At 33.3% G+C, this 19,814-nt stretch overlaps 3 protein-coding genes across 17 annotated transcripts in view; 2 read left to right on the top strand and 1 right to left on the bottom strand.

Moving 5' to 3' along the window:
* The first annotated feature begins 228 nt into the window (after positions 1–228).
* Positions 229–2,279, top strand: LOC105205849 (huntingtin-interacting protein K). The gene is made up of 3 exons (XM_011175385.3): positions 229–419; positions 549–656; positions 1,917–2,279. Exons 1-3 carry the CDS (start codon positions 264–266, stop codon positions 2,010–2,012), a joined length of 360 nt encoding a protein of 119 aa, XP_011173687.1. The 5' UTR covers positions 229–263; the 3' UTR covers positions 2,013–2,279.
* Positions 2,188–8,537, top strand: LOC105205860. 6 transcript variants are annotated; one of them, XM_039448222.1, is made up of 7 exons: positions 2,222–2,414; positions 2,648–2,721; positions 2,984–3,091; positions 5,032–5,095; positions 5,179–5,298; positions 5,932–6,124; positions 7,755–8,537. In XM_039448222.1, the coding sequence occupies exons 2-7, from the start codon at positions 2,658–2,660 to the stop codon at positions 7,863–7,865; spliced, it is 660 nt and encodes a 219-aa protein (XP_039304156.1). In that variant the 5' UTR covers positions 2,222–2,414; positions 2,648–2,657; the 3' UTR covers positions 7,866–8,537. The 6 variants fall into 6 exon arrangements, with proteins under 6 accessions (XP_025994116.1, XP_039304156.1, XP_039304157.1 ...); XM_039448223.1 differs by having other exon boundaries at positions 2,255–2,389; XM_026138331.2 differs by lacking the exon at positions 2,648–2,721 and having other exon boundaries at positions 2,188–2,414.
* A 330-nt stretch (positions 8,538–8,867) lies between these two features.
* Positions 8,868–19,814, bottom strand: part of LOC105205822 (protein roadkill) — a 150,944-nt gene continuing 139,997 nt past the window's right edge. For 5 of the 10 annotated variants that reach the window (XM_039448220.1, XM_039448221.1, XM_039448214.1 and 2 more), the window contains 6 exons: positions 19,014–19,150; positions 15,444–15,595; positions 15,056–15,195; positions 14,792–14,969; positions 12,899–13,220; positions 8,868–12,039 (listed from right to left, as the gene is read on the bottom strand). In XM_039448220.1, coding sequence (XP_039304154.1) covers positions 11,895–12,039; positions 12,899–13,220; positions 14,792–14,969; positions 15,056–15,195; positions 15,444–15,595; positions 19,014–19,150 — 1,074 coding nt within the window. In that variant the 3' untranslated portion in view covers positions 8,868–11,894. The remainder of the gene's footprint in view (positions 12,040–12,898; positions 13,221–14,791; positions 14,970–15,055; positions 15,196–15,443; positions 15,596–19,013; positions 19,151–19,814) is intronic. The other 5 variants (XM_026138327.2, XM_026138328.2, XM_011175348.3 and 2 more) reach the window with 3 other exon arrangements.

The following is a 19,814-nucleotide window of genomic DNA, read 5'->3' as shown; positions in this document are numbered from 1 at the left end:
AATGATTAAGCTACTCGACTAGCGATATAACATGATTGGTTGGATCCATAAGTAAGAACCAATCGCTCGCCGAGCATCTTCGCCGCTTGAATGCGCCCAATAGTCTAACAAACAGACCGCTGAACCAATGAGAATCTTATGTAAATCAATATGGTGACTTTATGCTGAAAGCTCATTGGTCCAGTGATCTTATGTTATGCTCGTTGTGCATTACATGTAGAGCTTTATGTTTCATGTAGAATGAGCTTAACCTCGCGTAAAAAATGGCGGACGACGATGTGAATGGGGATTCGGATGAGGTGCAGCAGGAGAAATCGCAAAAGAAAGCGGCCAAATATGACAGCGGCGCGGCGGACCTGGAGAAGGTGACCGACTACGCTGAGGAGAAAGAAATCTCATCGTCTGACGGTTTTTCCTGCGTGAGTGCTCGCCTGTTCCGGGTAACCTAACCTAAAACTCGGCACGGTCTACCGTGTTTGCATTTTGCTTGGTCCCAATGTTTACTCGAAAGTTAACTCGGTTTTCGCATTAAAGAAAATATCTAACAGGCCCTCAGCATAATTGGTGACCGGCGCGACAAAGAGGCCGCGGAAAAGAAGGCAAAGGAGAAGGAACTGCTCAAGGTGTCTATTAAGAAGGAGGATGTCGATTTAATCGTAAGTTTTCGATATGCACTTGACTGTGTCACGTGTGTTGCTCACTGTTAGAAATTTCAAGCAATTAATGCTTATTTTTAACAATTTTAATTTCACTTATCACATGTTTCTACTTCTAAGAATTATGTCCATTTTCACCAATGTAGATCAACTTTGAGCTCAATTTAATTTACTCTTTATCCTTTCCTAGTTCTCAAAATTAGGAAAAGATAAAAAGTAAGTTAAACTGAGATCAAATATGTACATTGATGAAAATGGACATTAGAAGAAAATAGAGTCATTTTCATAACCTTCAGTTAACTGATCGATTAAGTACCAAGTGTGATTGGCTATTTTTGGTCACTTCTGCTTAACAACAAATGTGACTGGTCAATTTCAATAGAAAAATCAGTTGATTAAATTAAATAGAGATTATGAAACTAGCCCATAGTAAATTGAACTGTGGTTAATTTACATGGTTGAATGAATGTAAGATCTATTGCATCATGTAGATTAATTTTAACTTTCCACAGACCAACCTATTTTTTTACTTATGTCCATTTCTGTCTATATAGATCAACTTTAACTTCAGTTTAACTTGTTATCTATTTCTAATTCTAAGAAATAGAAAGAGATAACGTATAAATTAAACTGAGATTGAAATTGATCTACTATTCATTCTATCGATGTAGATTAATCCCGATTTAATTTACTCTTTATCTTCTTTTAATTCCTATAATAAGGAAAAAGTAAAAAGTAAATTGAACCTAGATTAAAATTATTCTATATTATTCTATAGAAATAAAAGAAATAGAAAAATACGATAGAAATAGATATGATAGAAATAGATATTAATCAAATCAACTGAGTTATTGGTAAACAGCTATATTTTTCAAAGTGTTTTTGGGCTCTAAAAAAATCTAAAAAAAACTCTGGTACACTTTTTTAACATTTACGAATATGATTGTGCAATAATATGATTTAAAAAATATATATGTATATATGTGTATGTGTGTGTGTATATATATATTTTTTTTTTACTTTGTACATATTCAAATTTTAGGCAGAATTAGTAAAATGGAAAAATTGTCTAAGTTTTAAATGATCCATTCAAAGTTGGTTTGCAGAAGGTTAATCTCTGTTTAATTTGTATCTTTCTACCTTTTTCTAATTCTTAGAACTAGAAAAGATAAAAAAATAAATTAAATTGAAATAAAAGTTAATCTACAATGGTAGAGAAATGTCGATAAATATACAGACTTATGATTATCTTTCTTTCAGATGAGAGAGATGGAGATCAGTCGGGTTTTAGCAGAACAGACTCTCAGGGAACACAGAGGGGACATCGTAGAGGCATTAATTACGTTAACTAATTGAATTTGTACAGAAAAAAATTGGACATTTGTTCAAGGGATCACCTTTCCAAATTCCGCTGTAAAATATGCTGAATTCACGAAAGTTCTGAAACTTTCGTTTATTAATATTTATAGACGTATATTACAATACTTAAGTAATATCTATATTTTCGTTTTCTCTCTGCCTACTTATTAAGTAAACGCGCAGCACTATGAAATAAACGAAAACAACGGTGATGTATTGTAATAAGTATATAAAAAAATATATATATAAATATATGCATTTATATGTAGCTGAAGTAATTCATTAAAGGTAACACATCTATTATCATCAAAATTTGACATATAAGAAGAGTCATTGCCACTATCAATGTGAGGAAATATCTGTTCCTGTTCGAGGTCTGTTGATTACCAATGTTATCAGGTATTCATATTGATAAGATTAATATGGGCATAAGTATCAGACTTTAAAGATATAAGGAGTCCAGAAGTACATTTGCATTGGATGCCAATTTACATCATCTTAATGTGTTTGTTCTCGCGCATACCGTTATTATCTCTGTAACAATATCTGCTAGAAACGTTAGGTCGATAATTAATTATGTTAGTGCGAATGAAATTTGGGTGACAAATGGTTGTTTATTTGCTTATAAATAGATCTGACATCATGAACTTGTTCTTATTGGGATATTTGTGCTTTTGCGTTGCGATAAATCTAGCTGACAGCTCAGGTAACATTATCTTCGAATAATTAATGAGTTAAGCTTGATATGTGCACAAACAAGTAATATCGCTAAAAACGATTAAGAGACTAAAGAACGAATAAATATATATTTATTCTCAATAAGTTGGTATAATAAGAGTTAATGTGTATTAAAGCATAATTAATTACATATAATGTACTATTATATGTAATTAATTATGTGTAATTCATTACATATAATGATATGCAAAAATGATTTTTTATACAGTATAAAATGTGTGTTTTAATAGATCCGGAAACGGGATTTCCTGAGATTTCGGAAAACGACTCTTCTGATAATTGTTCGCGATGTGACGAAACAGAGCAAGACACGTCATGTGTCTGCTTTGAGGATCTTGGTAAGTTAGTATTAAAATTTTTTATGTGCAATTGCAAGTTACCATTTTTAAAATTTTTTGTATGCGATTGCAAGTTACCATTTTTAAAATTTGTAATAAATTCTCTATTATAAAACACTGAAAATCATATTGCTTGGCAGCATGCAACACATTAATTATATAAATACATATAAAATATACATGTGAAAGTATCATTTATTTAAAATAAAACAGTAATAAATAAAATATAATAAAATAATATAGTGAAAATAATGATGCACATAAACATACACATATATTGTAATTAGATTAATTTTGAACGGTTAAAGTATTTAATAATTATATAACAAAATTAAACAGATACTATATATCTTATAAATTATTTCAATATGTATTTTATTTTGCTATATGTTTATCTTATCATATATTTTATTCTATTTTTAAAATAAAATACATAATTGTAACGAATGTACACGAATGTAGTTCCATGACATGAAATTTACAATTGTGTCATTTTGCATTTACACTTGAAAGCAATTAATCGTAAATAAAATAAACATAAAATTAATTTTTATATCCAGATTTTTCGACAGAGATCATTCACGACAGTTAACGTTTCCTGACAGAAGAATGAAAACATAAAAAATCAATAAATAAAAGAAATAATAAATTAAAGGCTTTTGAGCCTTTAATATATTTATCGTGATGATTTTTATAAAACCGTAATCAAGGCATAATTTACATAGTTTTTTACATTAAATTGAATTTTGATAAAAGAATCTACTAAGTTTTTTACTCGAAATACGAGATTATTTCCAATGCGATTCTGTTAACACTGTAAGTACTGATGTTTTTTATTTCGCTTTTTTATTAAAAAGCGAATAAATTATCCTGGTGAAAATTTTTTTCATTATTTTTATATGAATGGAATTATTTTTCAGAAATACTCAGAAAGCCTACACCTTCTCTTAGAATTTTTCATACATGTAAATTCTGAAATATTCTAAAATTTTTCATCCCATAATTTCTAAAAAAAATACTCTTGAATTTTTTAGATCTTATAACATTCCTTGATGAAAATTTTTTGGATAATTGTTCATATAATTTTTCAGAATTTCTGTATAATTTTCTACTTTTTCAGATATTTTTATACGAATTGGAATACTTTACAGAGATATTTAGAAAGTTTACATCTTTCCTCAAAATTTATCATATATGTTAATTATGAAATATGCTAACTTTCTAAGATTTAGATCTATATGCTTTCTAAGATTTTTTGTTTTTGTAATTTCTGATAAAATGTTATAAAATCTAAAAAAATTAAAAGTATTTTTTATAAATTATGGAATGAGAAATCTCAGAATATTTCAGAATTCACATGTATGAACAATTTTAAAAGATATAGTGTTTTTTTTTAATACTTCTGCGTATTTTTGAGAAATATTTCAATTCGTATATAAAAATTATGAGACAAATTTTCATTAGAGTGTTGACAGAAAAAGATATGATTAAAAACCGAATATTTTCTTAATATAAAGAAGATAATTTTATTGAAAAATCAAAAAATTCTATCTTTCACGCAAGAAATATAATCAATCTAAAAAATAAAAATCGATAAAGACCGCTCAATACTTTAGCGAACACAGAAATCAACTATTTTTATATGTAAAACATAAATTGTAAACATATACATATTTATATTCGATTACCTAAAATAAATTGCATTGCGATACGATAAAGGAATATTATATATACAATCTTTTATATTCAACATTAAAAAATAAGATTTCTAATAAAAAATACGAACTTAATTATGTGTTGCGCGTTTAATTGATAATAAAAAACATTGCATACGCATACATTGATATTATTTAATGTATAAAATGAATATATAAAATTCCATGCAATTGTGTTTTATAGTAAAATCTCTATAATCTCCTATTTCTCTTTGAAATTTACAGACAGGTGCGTAATTGTTTGTAATTCTGGCCTATACTGTACCTGTCCAAATTGTAATCTGTGCTGGTAAGAATTAACGAGCCAATAAATATATCTCGTTTCATGTGAAGATCCTGTTGATGAATTGAGACTCTGTTTAATAAAATTAGCAATTATTATTCCAGGCAAGAGCAACAACGGTTGATGCTAGTGACACAGATTGTTATTTCCGTACTGTTCGCCCTTGGTATGGTTGGCTTAGTTATAGTTTACCTCAAGATATGCCACAAGTATGAAAACGTATCCAATAAATTATTACTTAAAATTTTTGCCTAATATATATTATTACTGCTCGCAAGCAAATGCACACAGAAAAGATTATTTTTGTTTTAAGAATATTTTTATTTTTGAAATGTTAAATATTAACATTAAATATGTGAAATGAGGAGACTACTTAACGCGCTAAACTTAACGTATAACTTGCTTACGTGAAGAAATTTTGTATAGATTTGTTAAGAAAAATGTCTTTTAATTATTCAATAATAATTTTTATGAATTATAAAAGGAAAAAATATCGAATAGAAAATAATAGTATCTTCAAATCAATTAAAAATTAGAAATTTGTAATACTATTATCAAAACAATATTATATTGTGCTCTTTAAACAATTATTAATTTTTAAATAAAAATATAAAATATTTTGCTAAAATTTAAATCATCAAAAAAATTTCAAATAAATTAAAAAAAAATTATATATTATATATATAAACAATATTATTATTGTTTCGCATACAAGCAAAAATATTCTTGCTTTATATATATGAAATAATGATTGTTAAATAGCACATATTAGTTTTTATTTGATAATAATGTTTTTTCTGTATAAAAAAAACCTTTTAAATTTATTTTTGTGATTCACACAGGACGAGGCAACATCCAACTCGTAGAAGACACATCGTATTGCACGAGGCGCAAGATCTGACGACGCAAAGCAGCATCATCGAGAGTTTACGGGAGAGACCACCTTCGTACAACGAAGTTATTCGCAATACTCCGTCCGTGTACACGTCTTCCTGCAACAATGCTCCTCCTCTCTATGCGTCTCCTTACAACCGGGTATACCGATTAGCGTTTAGTTTATTTTCTAAATCTCATAGAAGTAAAACGTTAGAACTTATTAGGTGTTAAACTTAATTCCTGCCGCTCGCTACTAGAGAGTGGCTCCAATGCTAGCAAGTTTCGACGATGAAGTCATATGTAGTTTAGACATCGCTGAAAATGATTCAATCCTCATAAATTAGATTTTTCGACGCCAAAGACATTTTTCAACTGACTGAAAATGAATCGCGATAAGCTGTTTTTTCGACATGTGCTTCTTCACTACTTCGACCTCAAGAAAACTGCAGCTGAAGCGCATCGCTTATTATCTGAAGTGTATAGTGATGAAACTTCATCGGAAAGAACATGTAGAGTTTGGTTTGAACGCTTCTGAAACGATGATTTTGATGTGAGAGACAAAGAACGGCCAGGATAGCCGAAAAAATTTGAAGATGTGCTGCAAGAATTGTTCGATGAGAATCCAGCCCAAACGTTTTTAGAGTTGTCGGAACAGTTAAATGTTACTCCAATGCTCGTCTCAAAACGCTTGCATGTCATGGAAAAGATTCATAAGGAAGGGAAATGGCTACCATGTGAGTTGTCAAAAAATGCCATTTTGAATCGTTTGACTATTGCGACTTCTTTGCTTTCTAGGCAAAGAAAAAAGAGTTTTTTGTGGCGCATCGTGACTGGCGATGAAAAATGGATTTATTTTGATAATCCCAAGTGGAAAAAATCATGGGTGGACCCCGGCCAATCATCCGTTTCAACGCCGAAGAGGAATATTCACGGGCGTAAGACCTTGCTGTGCGTTTGGTGAGACCAGAAAGGTGTGCTGTATTACGAACTCTTGGGTCCAAATGAAACCGTTACAGCTGATCGCTACCAACAGCAATTAAACCGATTGAGTGACGTATTGATGTAAAAAAAATCATCCGTAGTCAACAATCGATACAAAGTCATTTTGTTGCATGATAACGCTCGACTGCGTGTCGCGAAAAGCGTGAAGCAGGTACTTCGCGAGCTTGAATGGGAAGTTTTGCCGCACCCAGTGTACTCTCCAGACTTGGCACCATCGGATTACCATCTCTTCCGATCGATGCAACAGCACTTACGGACACACACTTCTCCAGTTACGAAATCCAAAAATGGGTGGATGAATGGTTCGCCTCGAAAGACACCGCGTTCTACCGTCGTGGGATTGCTAGAGAAATGGGAAAAAGTAGTAGAAAATAAAGGAAATTACTTTGATTAAGGTATTCATTCATCTTCCCTTCGAAACAAATCGATTTTATAGACGAAAAAACGGCAATTAAGTTTAACACCTAATAAAACGTTAGAACTTACTATGTGCATTTTTTTATAGTTCCAAGAATTAAAAAATGATAAAGAATAAAAGATAAAAATTTTTTAATCTGTGCTAATGAAAATGGACATAATAAAACATTTCTTTAGAAGTCATATACAGGAGTGAATTTTGACTCTTATAAAGTGACAAATCACTTAAATAATATATTATACAAGTTTAATTTTTACTCGTAGACAGCACCAATCATGATAACAGTGTCTGTACGTCATAACTTACCATGATACGAGAGATAAATGTCAAAATATTTCTCGAATGATGATAAAATCTTTTTGTTTGCAGGCGTCCATGCAGGAAGCGCCGCCGTCATACCCGGGAACGCCGAAACCGCAGGAAAAGATCCAAGATTCTAACGAGCCTCCTTCCTCGCTTCCTGTCGCTCAGCACATGTGATACTCTTACGGACACAAACAATTCGTTCATCAGCATGTATATATACGTTATTCAAATAAAATCTTAATCTGTAGATATATTTAACAAAAAAGCAGCTCTTATCGCTTTGACTTGATAACGAGATATCATACATAGATATCGGTATTCATTGCATCATTTTCTGGAAAATGTTCGATCTTCCAAAATCAGATTTCTTTATTCGTCCGATTCTGATATAATATCGCAATCACGATAATTTCACGATCTTTGTACGCCGAGAATATATGGTGTAGGAAGAATAATTAATTAAAATAGAAAATAGTAATAGAAATATTTAAAGGAGGTATTTCTAAAAAATGTTACCTGAAATAAGTAAGTTTTATGTGATTTAAAAAGCGAATAGTTATATTTACATGAAATAAGATATTTAATTTTCGATTATAAAATTTTGTACTTTTAAGAAACAGAAAATAGTAAATAAACAGTAGAAGGAAATAGAGGAAACTTATTTAACCACGACATAACGAAATGTAAAATCTTATTTCAAGTAAATGCAAATCTAAATGTTAAATACTATTTAACTCTTTAATACTATACTACATGTAATACTTATTTCAAATAGAATTTAACATTTGTATTTTCTTAAAGTGTTTATTTTAAATTATCATGAATTTAATAAATAAGTTTCTTATATTTTCTATTGTTTACCTACTGTTTTCTATTTTATATTTTACTTAAGAAATGGATGATAGCAATTAAACATAAAGTAGAAGAAAATAAAGGAAATCCACGACATAACAAAATGTGAAATATCTTGTTTCAAGTAAATATAAATTTAAATGTTAAATATTATTTGCTCTATACGTACATATTACACAAAATATTTATTTCAAATGGTACTTTTTGTAGACACATCCTCTAAATAATTATTTCTGTTCAATCTAATTCTTTCACCAGCATTGGCCAAGTTCGAAATAATCGTAACGCGCTAGAAGGGTAATAAAAAATCACGTTCCGTTGTTATATAATGAAAATGTCATTTATTTGATGTGGTGCAATGACTTAAAGTAAAATGGAAAATGAATGTCTGCGTGTATGAGCTGGGTTCAATGAGCGGCGCGCGTGACACTTCTCGCAGATCAGCCACTACCGCAACCATAAATTTTTTTTACAAAAAAGCGCTTTGAATTTTTAAATGCAATATACAACGGATGTGTGTGTTTGTATGTGTGTATCAGAGAGCGGGCGTGCGGTAGTAGCTAGAGGCGACGGTGATCGCGATCACCGACAACACGCGCCGGCTTTCATCATGATGAGGTAACACTTGTCTTACTTGTACTTAATAGTTTATCAAATTATATCCAGTCATACGCTCGTATTATTCCTGCTGCGGGTTCGTACGGAATTGCGCCTACATCTGTGTATATGTGTTTTTCTTCTCTCTGTACTTTATGAATTGTCTATCTCGGAATTAGCTTTACTCTGCTCTCGCATTATCTTTTTTTTTCCAGTTTATTTTGTTTTCTCTAGGAAAAGACATTCAACGTTACGTGTGTTCCACCAAAGAAATCGCCGCACAGTCCCAAAGATAGATATGAGAATCGGAGAATGGTCGCAGATTTTTTTTTAATGTGAATCCAACACAGCTAAAGTCTGTTCCTTAAATCGCTACTACACCGCTTTCGTATCTATTATCTTTACTCTCTTTTCTTCTTATTTAAGTCCTACCTATCATCCCAAGATCCAAATAAAAAGATCAACGGTAGAAAAACGGTGGAAAATTTCCCTAACTAGATTTCCATCGCTTCACAATTTTTGATCATTGACGCGATCGATCGCATCGCTCGACGACGCTACGGCAAACGCGTAACTTCTTAATCCGCATCAACTTTTCGGCGTTTTACATTACAGTTTCGAGTTAAAGCATAGTGTTTTTTCAAGGAACATGAGCTTAGCGTAGTCTGTAAAATTGAAACAAAAATAACATACACTGATTATTGTACAGTTTTTTTCGTAAAAGTATGGGCTTCTCGTACGTGAGTTTGTTCTGTTCTTATAAAATACACCAGCGGATATGTACAGTGTAAAAATCTTAAAATCGTTAGTGACGCGCACTAGGTTTGGGACTGTCCGGATACAACGACTGTCGCTTACCGTATGTATTTTATATAACAAGTAAATTCACTGGCTGCCAGGATCGTCATGGGGGTGGGGAGGGAAGGGATCTGTCTCTAGAAAGGATCGATTATACAATTGCAGTAATTACAAGTGGTCTTATCACAGAACATGTATGGCATTAATCGTCATCATTAATGATGTGTAAATGGTAATAAGTATTCCCACATATTTAAAACTCGGCTTTCGGTAAAGCTAAAGATCGGAGGATCAGGAAGCCAGTACACGGTACTAAACAATTGATTATTACTTTTTTCGCCTTTGTCGGTTGCCCATAATTCAGTTCCTTGACCGCACACGCAATTTTGCGGACCGTAATCAAATTAACACAAAATCAGAAAGGAGCGAGTGACGCTCCGCGCTATAATTGACTAATGTTGTCTATTTTACATGACTTTTTTAAAATATTTTTTTCTTTCGTTTTTCTCGTCCATTTTTATTCAATAACGTTATCAACTTGTAGATCGTAAACGTCTATAAAATAACACAATGTAACCATTATGCGCGCGCGCGAGACATCCCCGTGATAATTCAACGTAGATCCGATAAATTATGGACAACCCTAAATTTAATAACGTAATCATTAATAATAATAATTAATAATAATTCGATCCTATCACTTCGCTTACAGTATGCAATACTCCAGAAAACAAGACAAACTGTGCCTACTGACAGGAGGAAACGGGGAATTTGGGCTTATCGCGGCAACAAGGACAGGGGGGAGAGACGAGTTTCTTTATCTGTAGACAAAAATATACAAAAATACATGGGGCACAGATTGCATAGCATTAATAGTAATAATATAATAATAAATCGTACATACGTGGTTCAGAGAAAGAGATCATAAAAAAAGAACACTAACTAGAATGATTTCTCCGTCTTGGAAGAGTTTGAGACGCGCTAATAACTAAAAAAAAAGATCACTACTATCGGTAGAAACGAACAAAGTATCTAATTCTCTCCGTGCTCGACGCGTCGAGCGTACGGCGGCTATGGGACATCCGTTTAATCCATCTTTCCTCCTCGTGCTTTCTCTCGACAAAGGAACAAAATGTTTAAATCGTCTGGCCGACGTCTATCACAACTTCCTTCGTGCATCGCGGGTTGTTGTTATTGTTGTTGTTATTGTTGTAGTTACGGCAATCGCGACGGCGAGTCACGTGGAGAGAAACTCCTCGCCTTTCCTTGGTCCTCTCTGGCTATACAATTCCATGTCTCTAACGTCTCGTGCGACCATTCGCTTCTGATCCATCCGCTCGATGATAATGGAAACGAAAGCGAGTTCACGATAACGATGATAAATCTGATGATACGTATGAACGTATCACCAAGCGATCGATCGGCATCAGCGTTGACTTTGGAGGAAAATTAACACAATGCGACTATGATGTTGCTACTGCTGCTGTTACTGATTCGCGCTCAGGCCGACTGAGAAGTACGGTTCGTCAATGGGGATGTGAGGATGTGAATGCGGATATGCGTAGGCTTTCGGACGTCTCGTTCTTCTCTTTGACGCGCGGAAACGGAGTGAGCAGCGCGCTGATGCTGGTCGCATCATGTCGAATTCTCATTACTGACGCTTATGAGAGCGCTTTTATAAAACTCGCCTTCGATCGAACGGACAGAATGATTCTTTTTCCCCTCCCATCGATCTCTGAATGATCTCTCAGCCGAGGCCCGTCGACAATCGGATGATGATTCTCACGTCGATTCTCTTGTTGTCGACTTTTCTTTTAGACCAGAGGGTGGCGCACTAGGAAACATTTATTTAGCACTACTATACTTCATTATATCACTGTACACAAAGGTTCAAGAGGGATGCAAAAGTGGTGGGGGCGAGGTGGATGTCGTGCCCGGAGTTAGCGGTGACTGCTTTCAGCTTTGTTTCACTCGTTTCCTCGGCGGTCCGATCGGTGGGATCTGCTGGGTCGCCAAAGCCCGGAAAGCCTCCGCTATCAGGTGCGGATGGGAACTCACCATGGATTTAAAACCCACGGTATCCATCACATCCGTCGCGTGTCTGCAAGAGCGTTCAAGAGCGGATTAGTGATTGTGAGTTCCGTCGTGAGTTGACCCGCACAGCCAAAGAATATAATTTTGATCGTTCAAGATGTTTACTTGAATTTCATAAAAAAATTCTCCGAGAATTCCTGGATTTTCTAACTTTGTTCAAGATACAAAATATTTTAATGCAATTTGTAATAAATTTATTTTATTACACTTTTTAATTTTTCTTAATCATACAAGCATGAAGAGAAGCCACTTGAGTTTTGAATATTAAATTTGTGAAAGAAATTTAAAGAGAAATAATATGAACTGATATATAACAATCTAATTACAATACATAAATCTATCTTCATTGGAAATACAAAATTCAAAAAGTGATTAAATACATAACGCTATAATTTAGAATGATATATTCGAAAATATACTTTCAAAACAAGATTGTTCTCTCTTTTTTTGGGGGTAGTTTTATTGGGAAAATATATTCTCATTGTTTAATAACAATTTTCAATATCAGTCTTCTATCGTTACTGTTTTTTGATAAAAATGAAAACACACGAGATGTACGTAAATGTTATATTTATCACTAATTGATTATCGATATTTTACATTATCAAGAAAAAATTATTAAAAACAATTTTGTCGGAGAGACAGAATTTAAGTTTAAAAATAGAATTTAAAAACATTTCTGAGTATTAATATAAAAAGGAAAATCCATGATTTTCAAGAACTAAAAGAAATTCTTTGAAAATTTCATGTTTTCCCGGTTTTTCTCACTAGTAAACACCCGATCATCGGGAGAGCAAAATTATCTTTTTAGCCGACGAGCTGACATAGGGGTTTCGCAAAAGCACTTGTCTCCCGCGGTAACTTACGTATTAATGAAGTCTATCGCCTGTGCCTTCAGCTGATCGGCGCTATGGAGATCGGCAAGTATGAGGATTTCGGCCGCGTTCTCAATGGCTAAGCTTGTGCAAAGTGCTTCCTCGCACATTACCTTCAGCCTCTCCAACGCGTATTTGTCCGCCGCGGCTAACAGATCGTCCGCCATTTTCTCCAGATTCGCCGCTTTACCGGTGTAAATAAATCGCAGCATTTCCCGTAGAACTTCATGATCCACGTCGGTGATATCCACATGATTTTTCTTTCTTTCCTCCATCTCGTGTTCGAACATTGCCGAGAAGACGGGACTTCGTGCTGCAAAAGGTAATTGCGTAATTATTAATTATTTAGATATATGCGTTAGCAGTTTATTTACCACTTTACTCAAAGAGATGAAATACATGGAAAATAATTTAAAATATTTTAGTTTACCAACAAGTATATAAAAATGCATTCTAATCACACTAATCAGAATTTTTGGACAATCTCGATTTTTTATAATTAGAATGTTTGATAGACTTAACTATTAGTAAAAATGTAAAAGAAGATTCTCGGTATTGAAATAAAACTTACAAATAAAAGCAAATAAAAATGCAAAATTATACTTGGTATGCTTCAAATTAATTATAAATAATCTGATTTATAACCTTCTTTTTGATTTAATGTAGTAGATTTCCAATTTATGTAATCAAATTTTTTCCTTTATGCATGTATTTCGGTGCATTAAAATTTAATTTTATTTAGTTGTACATTTCAACACATACAGAATAAAATTAGTGTCATATTAAAATTAATTTACTCTACTTAAGGCAATCATTGTTTCATGTGTAAATAACAATCTCTTCTTTAAAGAATTTGATTATTAAAGTTCAGCAATATTATATTTTTATTTCAATATTATAATAGTCCTCTGAGAAGCACAATATGATTGTTTTCATAATAATATTAAAAAATTTTAATTCCTTGGTTTAAAGATATTATTTTCTATTTATTTTTTCCTCTTAACCCATAAAAATTATTATTAAATAATGAGATTATATATTTTTTTTTATAAAACTGTACAGGAACATAACATTCTTGTTTAGAAAATAATTTTATTTTCACAAAGTTAACTATTGAAATAATTATATATTATCAAACAAACCTAATTTGTTTACATAAAGAAATTTTGTAAAATTTCATGAAGAAAAATATATTTTAATTATTCAATAATTCTCATTAAGTTAAGAGAAAAAACTGTAGAAAATGGCAATATCTTCAAACCAAGATTTAGAATTTTGTAATACCATTACTGTCAAAATAGTCATATTGTGCAAATCTTAAATGACTAATATAATGTTAAAATAAAAATATATTATTATAGTAAAATTTGAAATTATCAAATTCTTCAAGAAAGATTCCATATTTTTGCTTATATGTATATAAAACAATGATTGTTAAACAGAATGTATTAATTTTAATTTGATATTAATATTTGATACTATTTCTGCTCAAAATAATCACAGTGTTCTCTTTAGATAATTATTATAAATATCGAAGTAAAAATAGTTTTACTGAAATTTAAGATTACTAAATTCTTTAAAGAAAATTAAATTACATTTAAACAAGATTATCATTATTTCATATAAATGCAAACGTGTAATTTTTTGCTTATATATAAAACAATGAGTGTTAAATAGAATTTAATAGTTTTTGTTTGATACTGTTCTTTTTATGTACACAAAATTTTTTCATATGAGCAAGTCTGTATTATAATCTCTATTCAATATTTGCTATATAATCTTTTTTCAATAGTTACATTTCGAAAATAAGGATACTCTCGAAACAAAAATATTCCTTTTTTTTTTGTATAACCAATGAACTAGATCCTGTTTTCAGGGCCTCACCTGCGAGAATCGCTTTGTGCGCCTGGAACTCCCTACCGCAGACAGTGAGCGTTACATCGCTAAATTTTTGGTTTTCGAACAGCAGCCCGAGATCATCGGGTAACCGGCACTCCGGCACTTTAAATTGTATCGTGTTACTCTGCCCGGAAATGTTTACACTGTCCGCTACCACACTGACCTGAAAAAAATAACACAAGTTAAAGGTACTCAGCCGACAAGACATGCGCGAGTAGCAAGATCGAATAGATGTTACAATCGACATACAAAGGTATATACCTCGCAGAATATCGTGAGTTTATCGTCTGGCAGCAGTCCGTTGGCCTCGTCCAGAAGGAAGTCTCTCCTGATGAACTTTTTGAAGCCCCAATCTTTACCCTGAACGAACCTGTAAGCACGCTGGCTCTCTGTAAGAATAAAACGAGAAAGACTTATTCATGTCGCGTCTCTCTGCAACCGCATGTACCGACTTATCGCTACGCGGTTGATAGTGTCCAACTTTCGTCATCGTGAAAATCATTAATCGTGTTAGTCGCGGCCATTGGGATACCAAGTCGACGAGAATCTTTAAAATACCCTGCATTGCATCCGCACGTGTACACACGCTCTCTATACACATCAATTGCGCGCGTAACATTTTTTTCTGCCGACTTACCCATTGCTTTGGTTTCTTCTCTTTTGGCATTAAGAATAGAAAATTTGAACTTTGCTCTGACTTCAGATTTGTTGCACGAAACGAGAAGGAGATACAGCGACAGGTAGTCTTTGCTCTCTTCATCCAGGCCCTTAGGATTCACTCTCAGGCACCTAAAAACCAATTTAGCGCATCATTTGACACGATCGTTGCCGCGCTCAACGGCGATTCTTGTCTTCTATCGACGCGAATTGCAATTTCTCAAAATTTACTTCTCCCCCAAAGTCCTCCCTAGCAGAGTTGCCAGGTTGGGGGTTTCTCCCAATTTGGGTTTTGTTATTATCGCGGGAGATTTTGTGGAAGAATAAAAAGATTAGAGAAACTTCTCGGGGAGAAAAACATAAAGATCTGTAATATTCTTATTCTCCCATAAAATTTCCCGTAAAATAACAAAACCCAAATTTGGGGAATCTTCCACAATCTAGCAATTCTGTTCCCCAAAGACCCTGCAATCAAAGTCTGGTCATGAGACAGCTAGTTTTGACTGGTCCGATAAGTTTTGTCAATTTCTAAGAGACAGAGAGAGAGAGAGAGAGAAAGAGAAAAATGAGAAAGACAGGATAAATAGCCCAATTACTTACAATGTCCTAAATACTAAACATTCGATCTTCTCTCGTAAATGCTTTTTTATATAAATTATATTATTACATTATATAAATTGTATTTACTTGAATTCTCAAGAAGTCTTATTGTTACAACACTAAAACTTTAATTTTAAAAGAAAAAGGTTTTTCTTTTAAAGGCAGTTAATATAATTGGACCATTTATTCTAGTTCTTTCTCATTCACACTAATGCGAATGTATATCTTTCGCTTTCATAGAATTTTGGCAAAATCGCTTCGTGACCGGACTTTGATTATAGGTTCTCCGGTCCTCGATTTGAAAATTCTTAGAATTCACTCTTAGACACCTAGAAACCAATTTAACGCATCGATTGACACAATTATTTGTTTTCTCTGGTTACGAATGACAATTTCTCGAAATTTACTTCTTCCCCAAGGTCCTCCCTAGCAGAGTTGCCAAGTTGGGGCTTTTCTTCCAATTTGAGTTTCGTCATTACCACCCAAAATTTTTTGGAAGGATAAAAAGCTTAGAGCAACTTCTCGAGGAGAAAAATATAGATATCTACGATATTGTTATCCTTCCAAAAAAAATCCTCCGTGGCAATAATAAAACCCAAATTTGGGAAGTTGCTCCACAACCCAGTAATTCTCATCGCGTGTCGGCGCGGTGTCTCGTCCCGCCGCTCGAGACCGCGTTTCTCTCCGAGCGTGCCGTGCCAGACGCGCGAAGACGGGGAAGATAAAGCCGGGAATGTGGCACGGTCGGCGAGAGACAATGGCTCGTATTCTCACTGCTCATTTAGGCGCTAAACGCGGCGGCAGCTCGGATTCATTTCTAGGGCTTCCGACACTACGTTTTTCCATGTGAAACGCGCGCATGGAGCGTGCCATGCTGACTCTCAAGGCTGCCTCGAGGATCGACCGATCATGTGTCCGGATCAGTTGTCCGGACTACGGACAAATTGGCGAACAAAGGCCGCGATTTGCAATGTTCCGAGCGCGCCACTTTGCGAAGCAAGCGGAATTTCTGGCGGAATTACACGGTCTGTATTATTACCTCCGCCCAGACTCGTCCACTTAGCGTCAAATGAACGTGTCAATAGATGCAAATTGTCTCCGCTAATCGTCGTCGCGTAATTCAATACTCGGAATTCGCGATTCGCGATTCACGCCCGCGATACATTATGCCTCGTTTCGGTTCGTATGCAATGCAAAGAATCTTAAACAAATAAATATTAAATTCAAGCTCGACTTTATCGAAGTAATATAATAGAAGCATGAAGAAGAGGTCAAAGAACGAATGCACTTAAGGATGTTTTGGCCACAAATAAAAGTTATTGAATTTTAAAAATTGCGGGTTTCTTAGGATCATTTATGCTTTTTTCTCTTAATCAACGACAAAAGATTTCGATTGTTGAATATTCGAATTTTGGCTTTGAAACCAACTGCAAAGAACGAAACGACGATTGTAAGTAAAAATACAGTGAAAATGATCATATTTTGCTGCAATTTTAAATTAATAACTTTTAAATAAGTAACTGGATTCAAATAAATTTTTGAACAAATATTTATTGAACTTTTATTAGTAAATGTAAAAATGTGATTTAATCCGTAATGCTATTTTATAAAATTTTCAAATAAGTATTAGAAAATGCAATTTTACATAAGAATCAAAAGTAAACAAAAAATTAAATAACTTGTAAACCAATAAAAGAAATGTGCTAAAATTTTACACAAATACTCAAGCGTAATGATAGTACAATCTATAAAATTTTTATTTTTTTGTACGTTTTAAGTTGTGATACGTGCATCTTTAATTTGATAAAAAATAAAAAAAATTGATTTAATAATTTTTAATAATAGTACGGAAAATATATTTCAATTTTACTCGATCAACAATGATTAAAAAATCAGCATACATAAAAATAAATAATAAAGATATTGATCTACTTTTCAATTAATGACTGAGTGAAGTCGAAATGTCTTTATTATTATTGAATGCGGTTGCATAAAAACATTTTTACTATAAATATCAGAGAAGATGGTATTATCCACCATTTACATTTTATACAACTTAGTCAATCATTTATATTTTAAAAATTAAAAATTTTCGAATTACAATCGTCAATATGTTGTTCGATTCTAGACTTAAAGTTATGAAATATTTATTGCTCAAAATATTATTTATAAAAATGTAATGACGCTGCATAATGGGTCGAAAAAAAATAGGGATGATATAATCCTGTCATAAAAACAGATTTAAAGAATTATATTTAAAAAAATACAGAGTTTTATTATAAAATTATATATTAATTTAAAATAAAGAGAAAATACTGCGGAATATATGCAGTGAACACATATCTTCTTCGCATAAAAACTGCGTTACTGAAAATCTATAATACATGTCGTAACTATAGATTAGCAGAACTACAAGCAATTTGAATAACTACTTCGAAATGTAAACTTCAAAAACGAGACAATAAAAAATTAAATAACTTTGAAACCAATAAAAGAATTATGTTCAAGTTTTGCAGTTACTCAAACGTAATAGGACAATCTATAAAATTTAAAAATTTTTAGTCATATTTTGAGATATGACACGTACATTCTTAAACGCTAAAATATATCTTAAAAGTTTCAAAAAGGTACTCGAAAGTAAAAATGTCGGCTAATAGCATATTAGTGTCACTGCATAATGGCGCGTTATTAAACGAAAAACTTTATAAATATTCATTAAAATTCACTTAATAACGAAGACTCTCGAGTGGCAATTATACCAACAAGGGCCGTAATACCACTTTTTCCTCAATTTATATGTATAATAATATTTTATCTAATTAATTGCTTGTTCTTTGACCTTCTTGCTTTCTAAAGAATCTTAAACAATTTTTCTCTCCTTTTTCCCGGATCCATTCCCGCGGCTCCCGTATCGGGGATCGTCGTGACCCCATCGACGCACGATTCTTACCATTTCAACTTGTCGTTGGCCCCAGCTGAAAACGTGGACGACTTGAGTACCTCTCCCATCTCCTCACGGCAAAAGCTGAAGTTATTTATCGTCCACATGTAGCTGAACTTAACCACCTTCACCTGTGCACATAAGACCTTCAAATGCAATATCACGTCAGAGTCTATCCCGGTGGAAGCTAGCTTAATCTAACTACGCTAAAATGTGCGCCTACGCAAACACCACCGGCGTCCACGGCCGTCGTCGTGGGTGTCCCCGCTCACAGTTTATAAAACAATCTGTCCCCCACCTGGTCTCTCGCGAGAGACGTCAAATATTTGTAGGTGGAAAATATTCTCGGAAAGAATTTCCAGAACTTCCAGAAGAAACGAGACGATCGGGGCCTCTCTTGCAACAAAAGAAATTTCTCCTCTCCTGGCAACCGGAACGTCTCCCTTTACATTAAAAAAAAATAAAAAAAAATAAAAAATGAAACCGAGGCAACCCGTTCGAGTTCTCCTCCTACTTCGCGGGTGGCGTTGGTTAAACTGAACCCGACGGCAGTTGAACTCTTAGAAGTGAGACACATCCGGTGATTATGGATTATCAGCTCGACATAGTAAATGCCCGTCGTCGTCGAATCATATGCAACTGTAGCTATTCGACCGTGTTTACCAGTCGCTCGCTTCGCGTATATTCAATTAACACTCCTCTTTATCCGCGTAAGAAATAAATGTCATTGTCGTAAGTCGCGCACGTGTCCATTTGGACCCACGTTCGTCGGAGAGAAAGAGAGACAGAGACAGAGAGAGAGAGAGAGAG

The sequence above is a fragment of the Solenopsis invicta genome, chromosome 4, assembly GCF_016802725.1.
Source record: "Solenopsis invicta isolate M01_SB chromosome 4, UNIL_Sinv_3.0, whole genome shotgun sequence".
NCBI classification, from domain to species: Eukaryota; Metazoa; Arthropoda; class Insecta; order Hymenoptera; family Formicidae; genus Solenopsis; species Solenopsis invicta.
The sequence above is the reverse complement of the archived record's forward strand: the minus strand, read 5'-3'. Positions and strand labels throughout refer to the sequence as shown.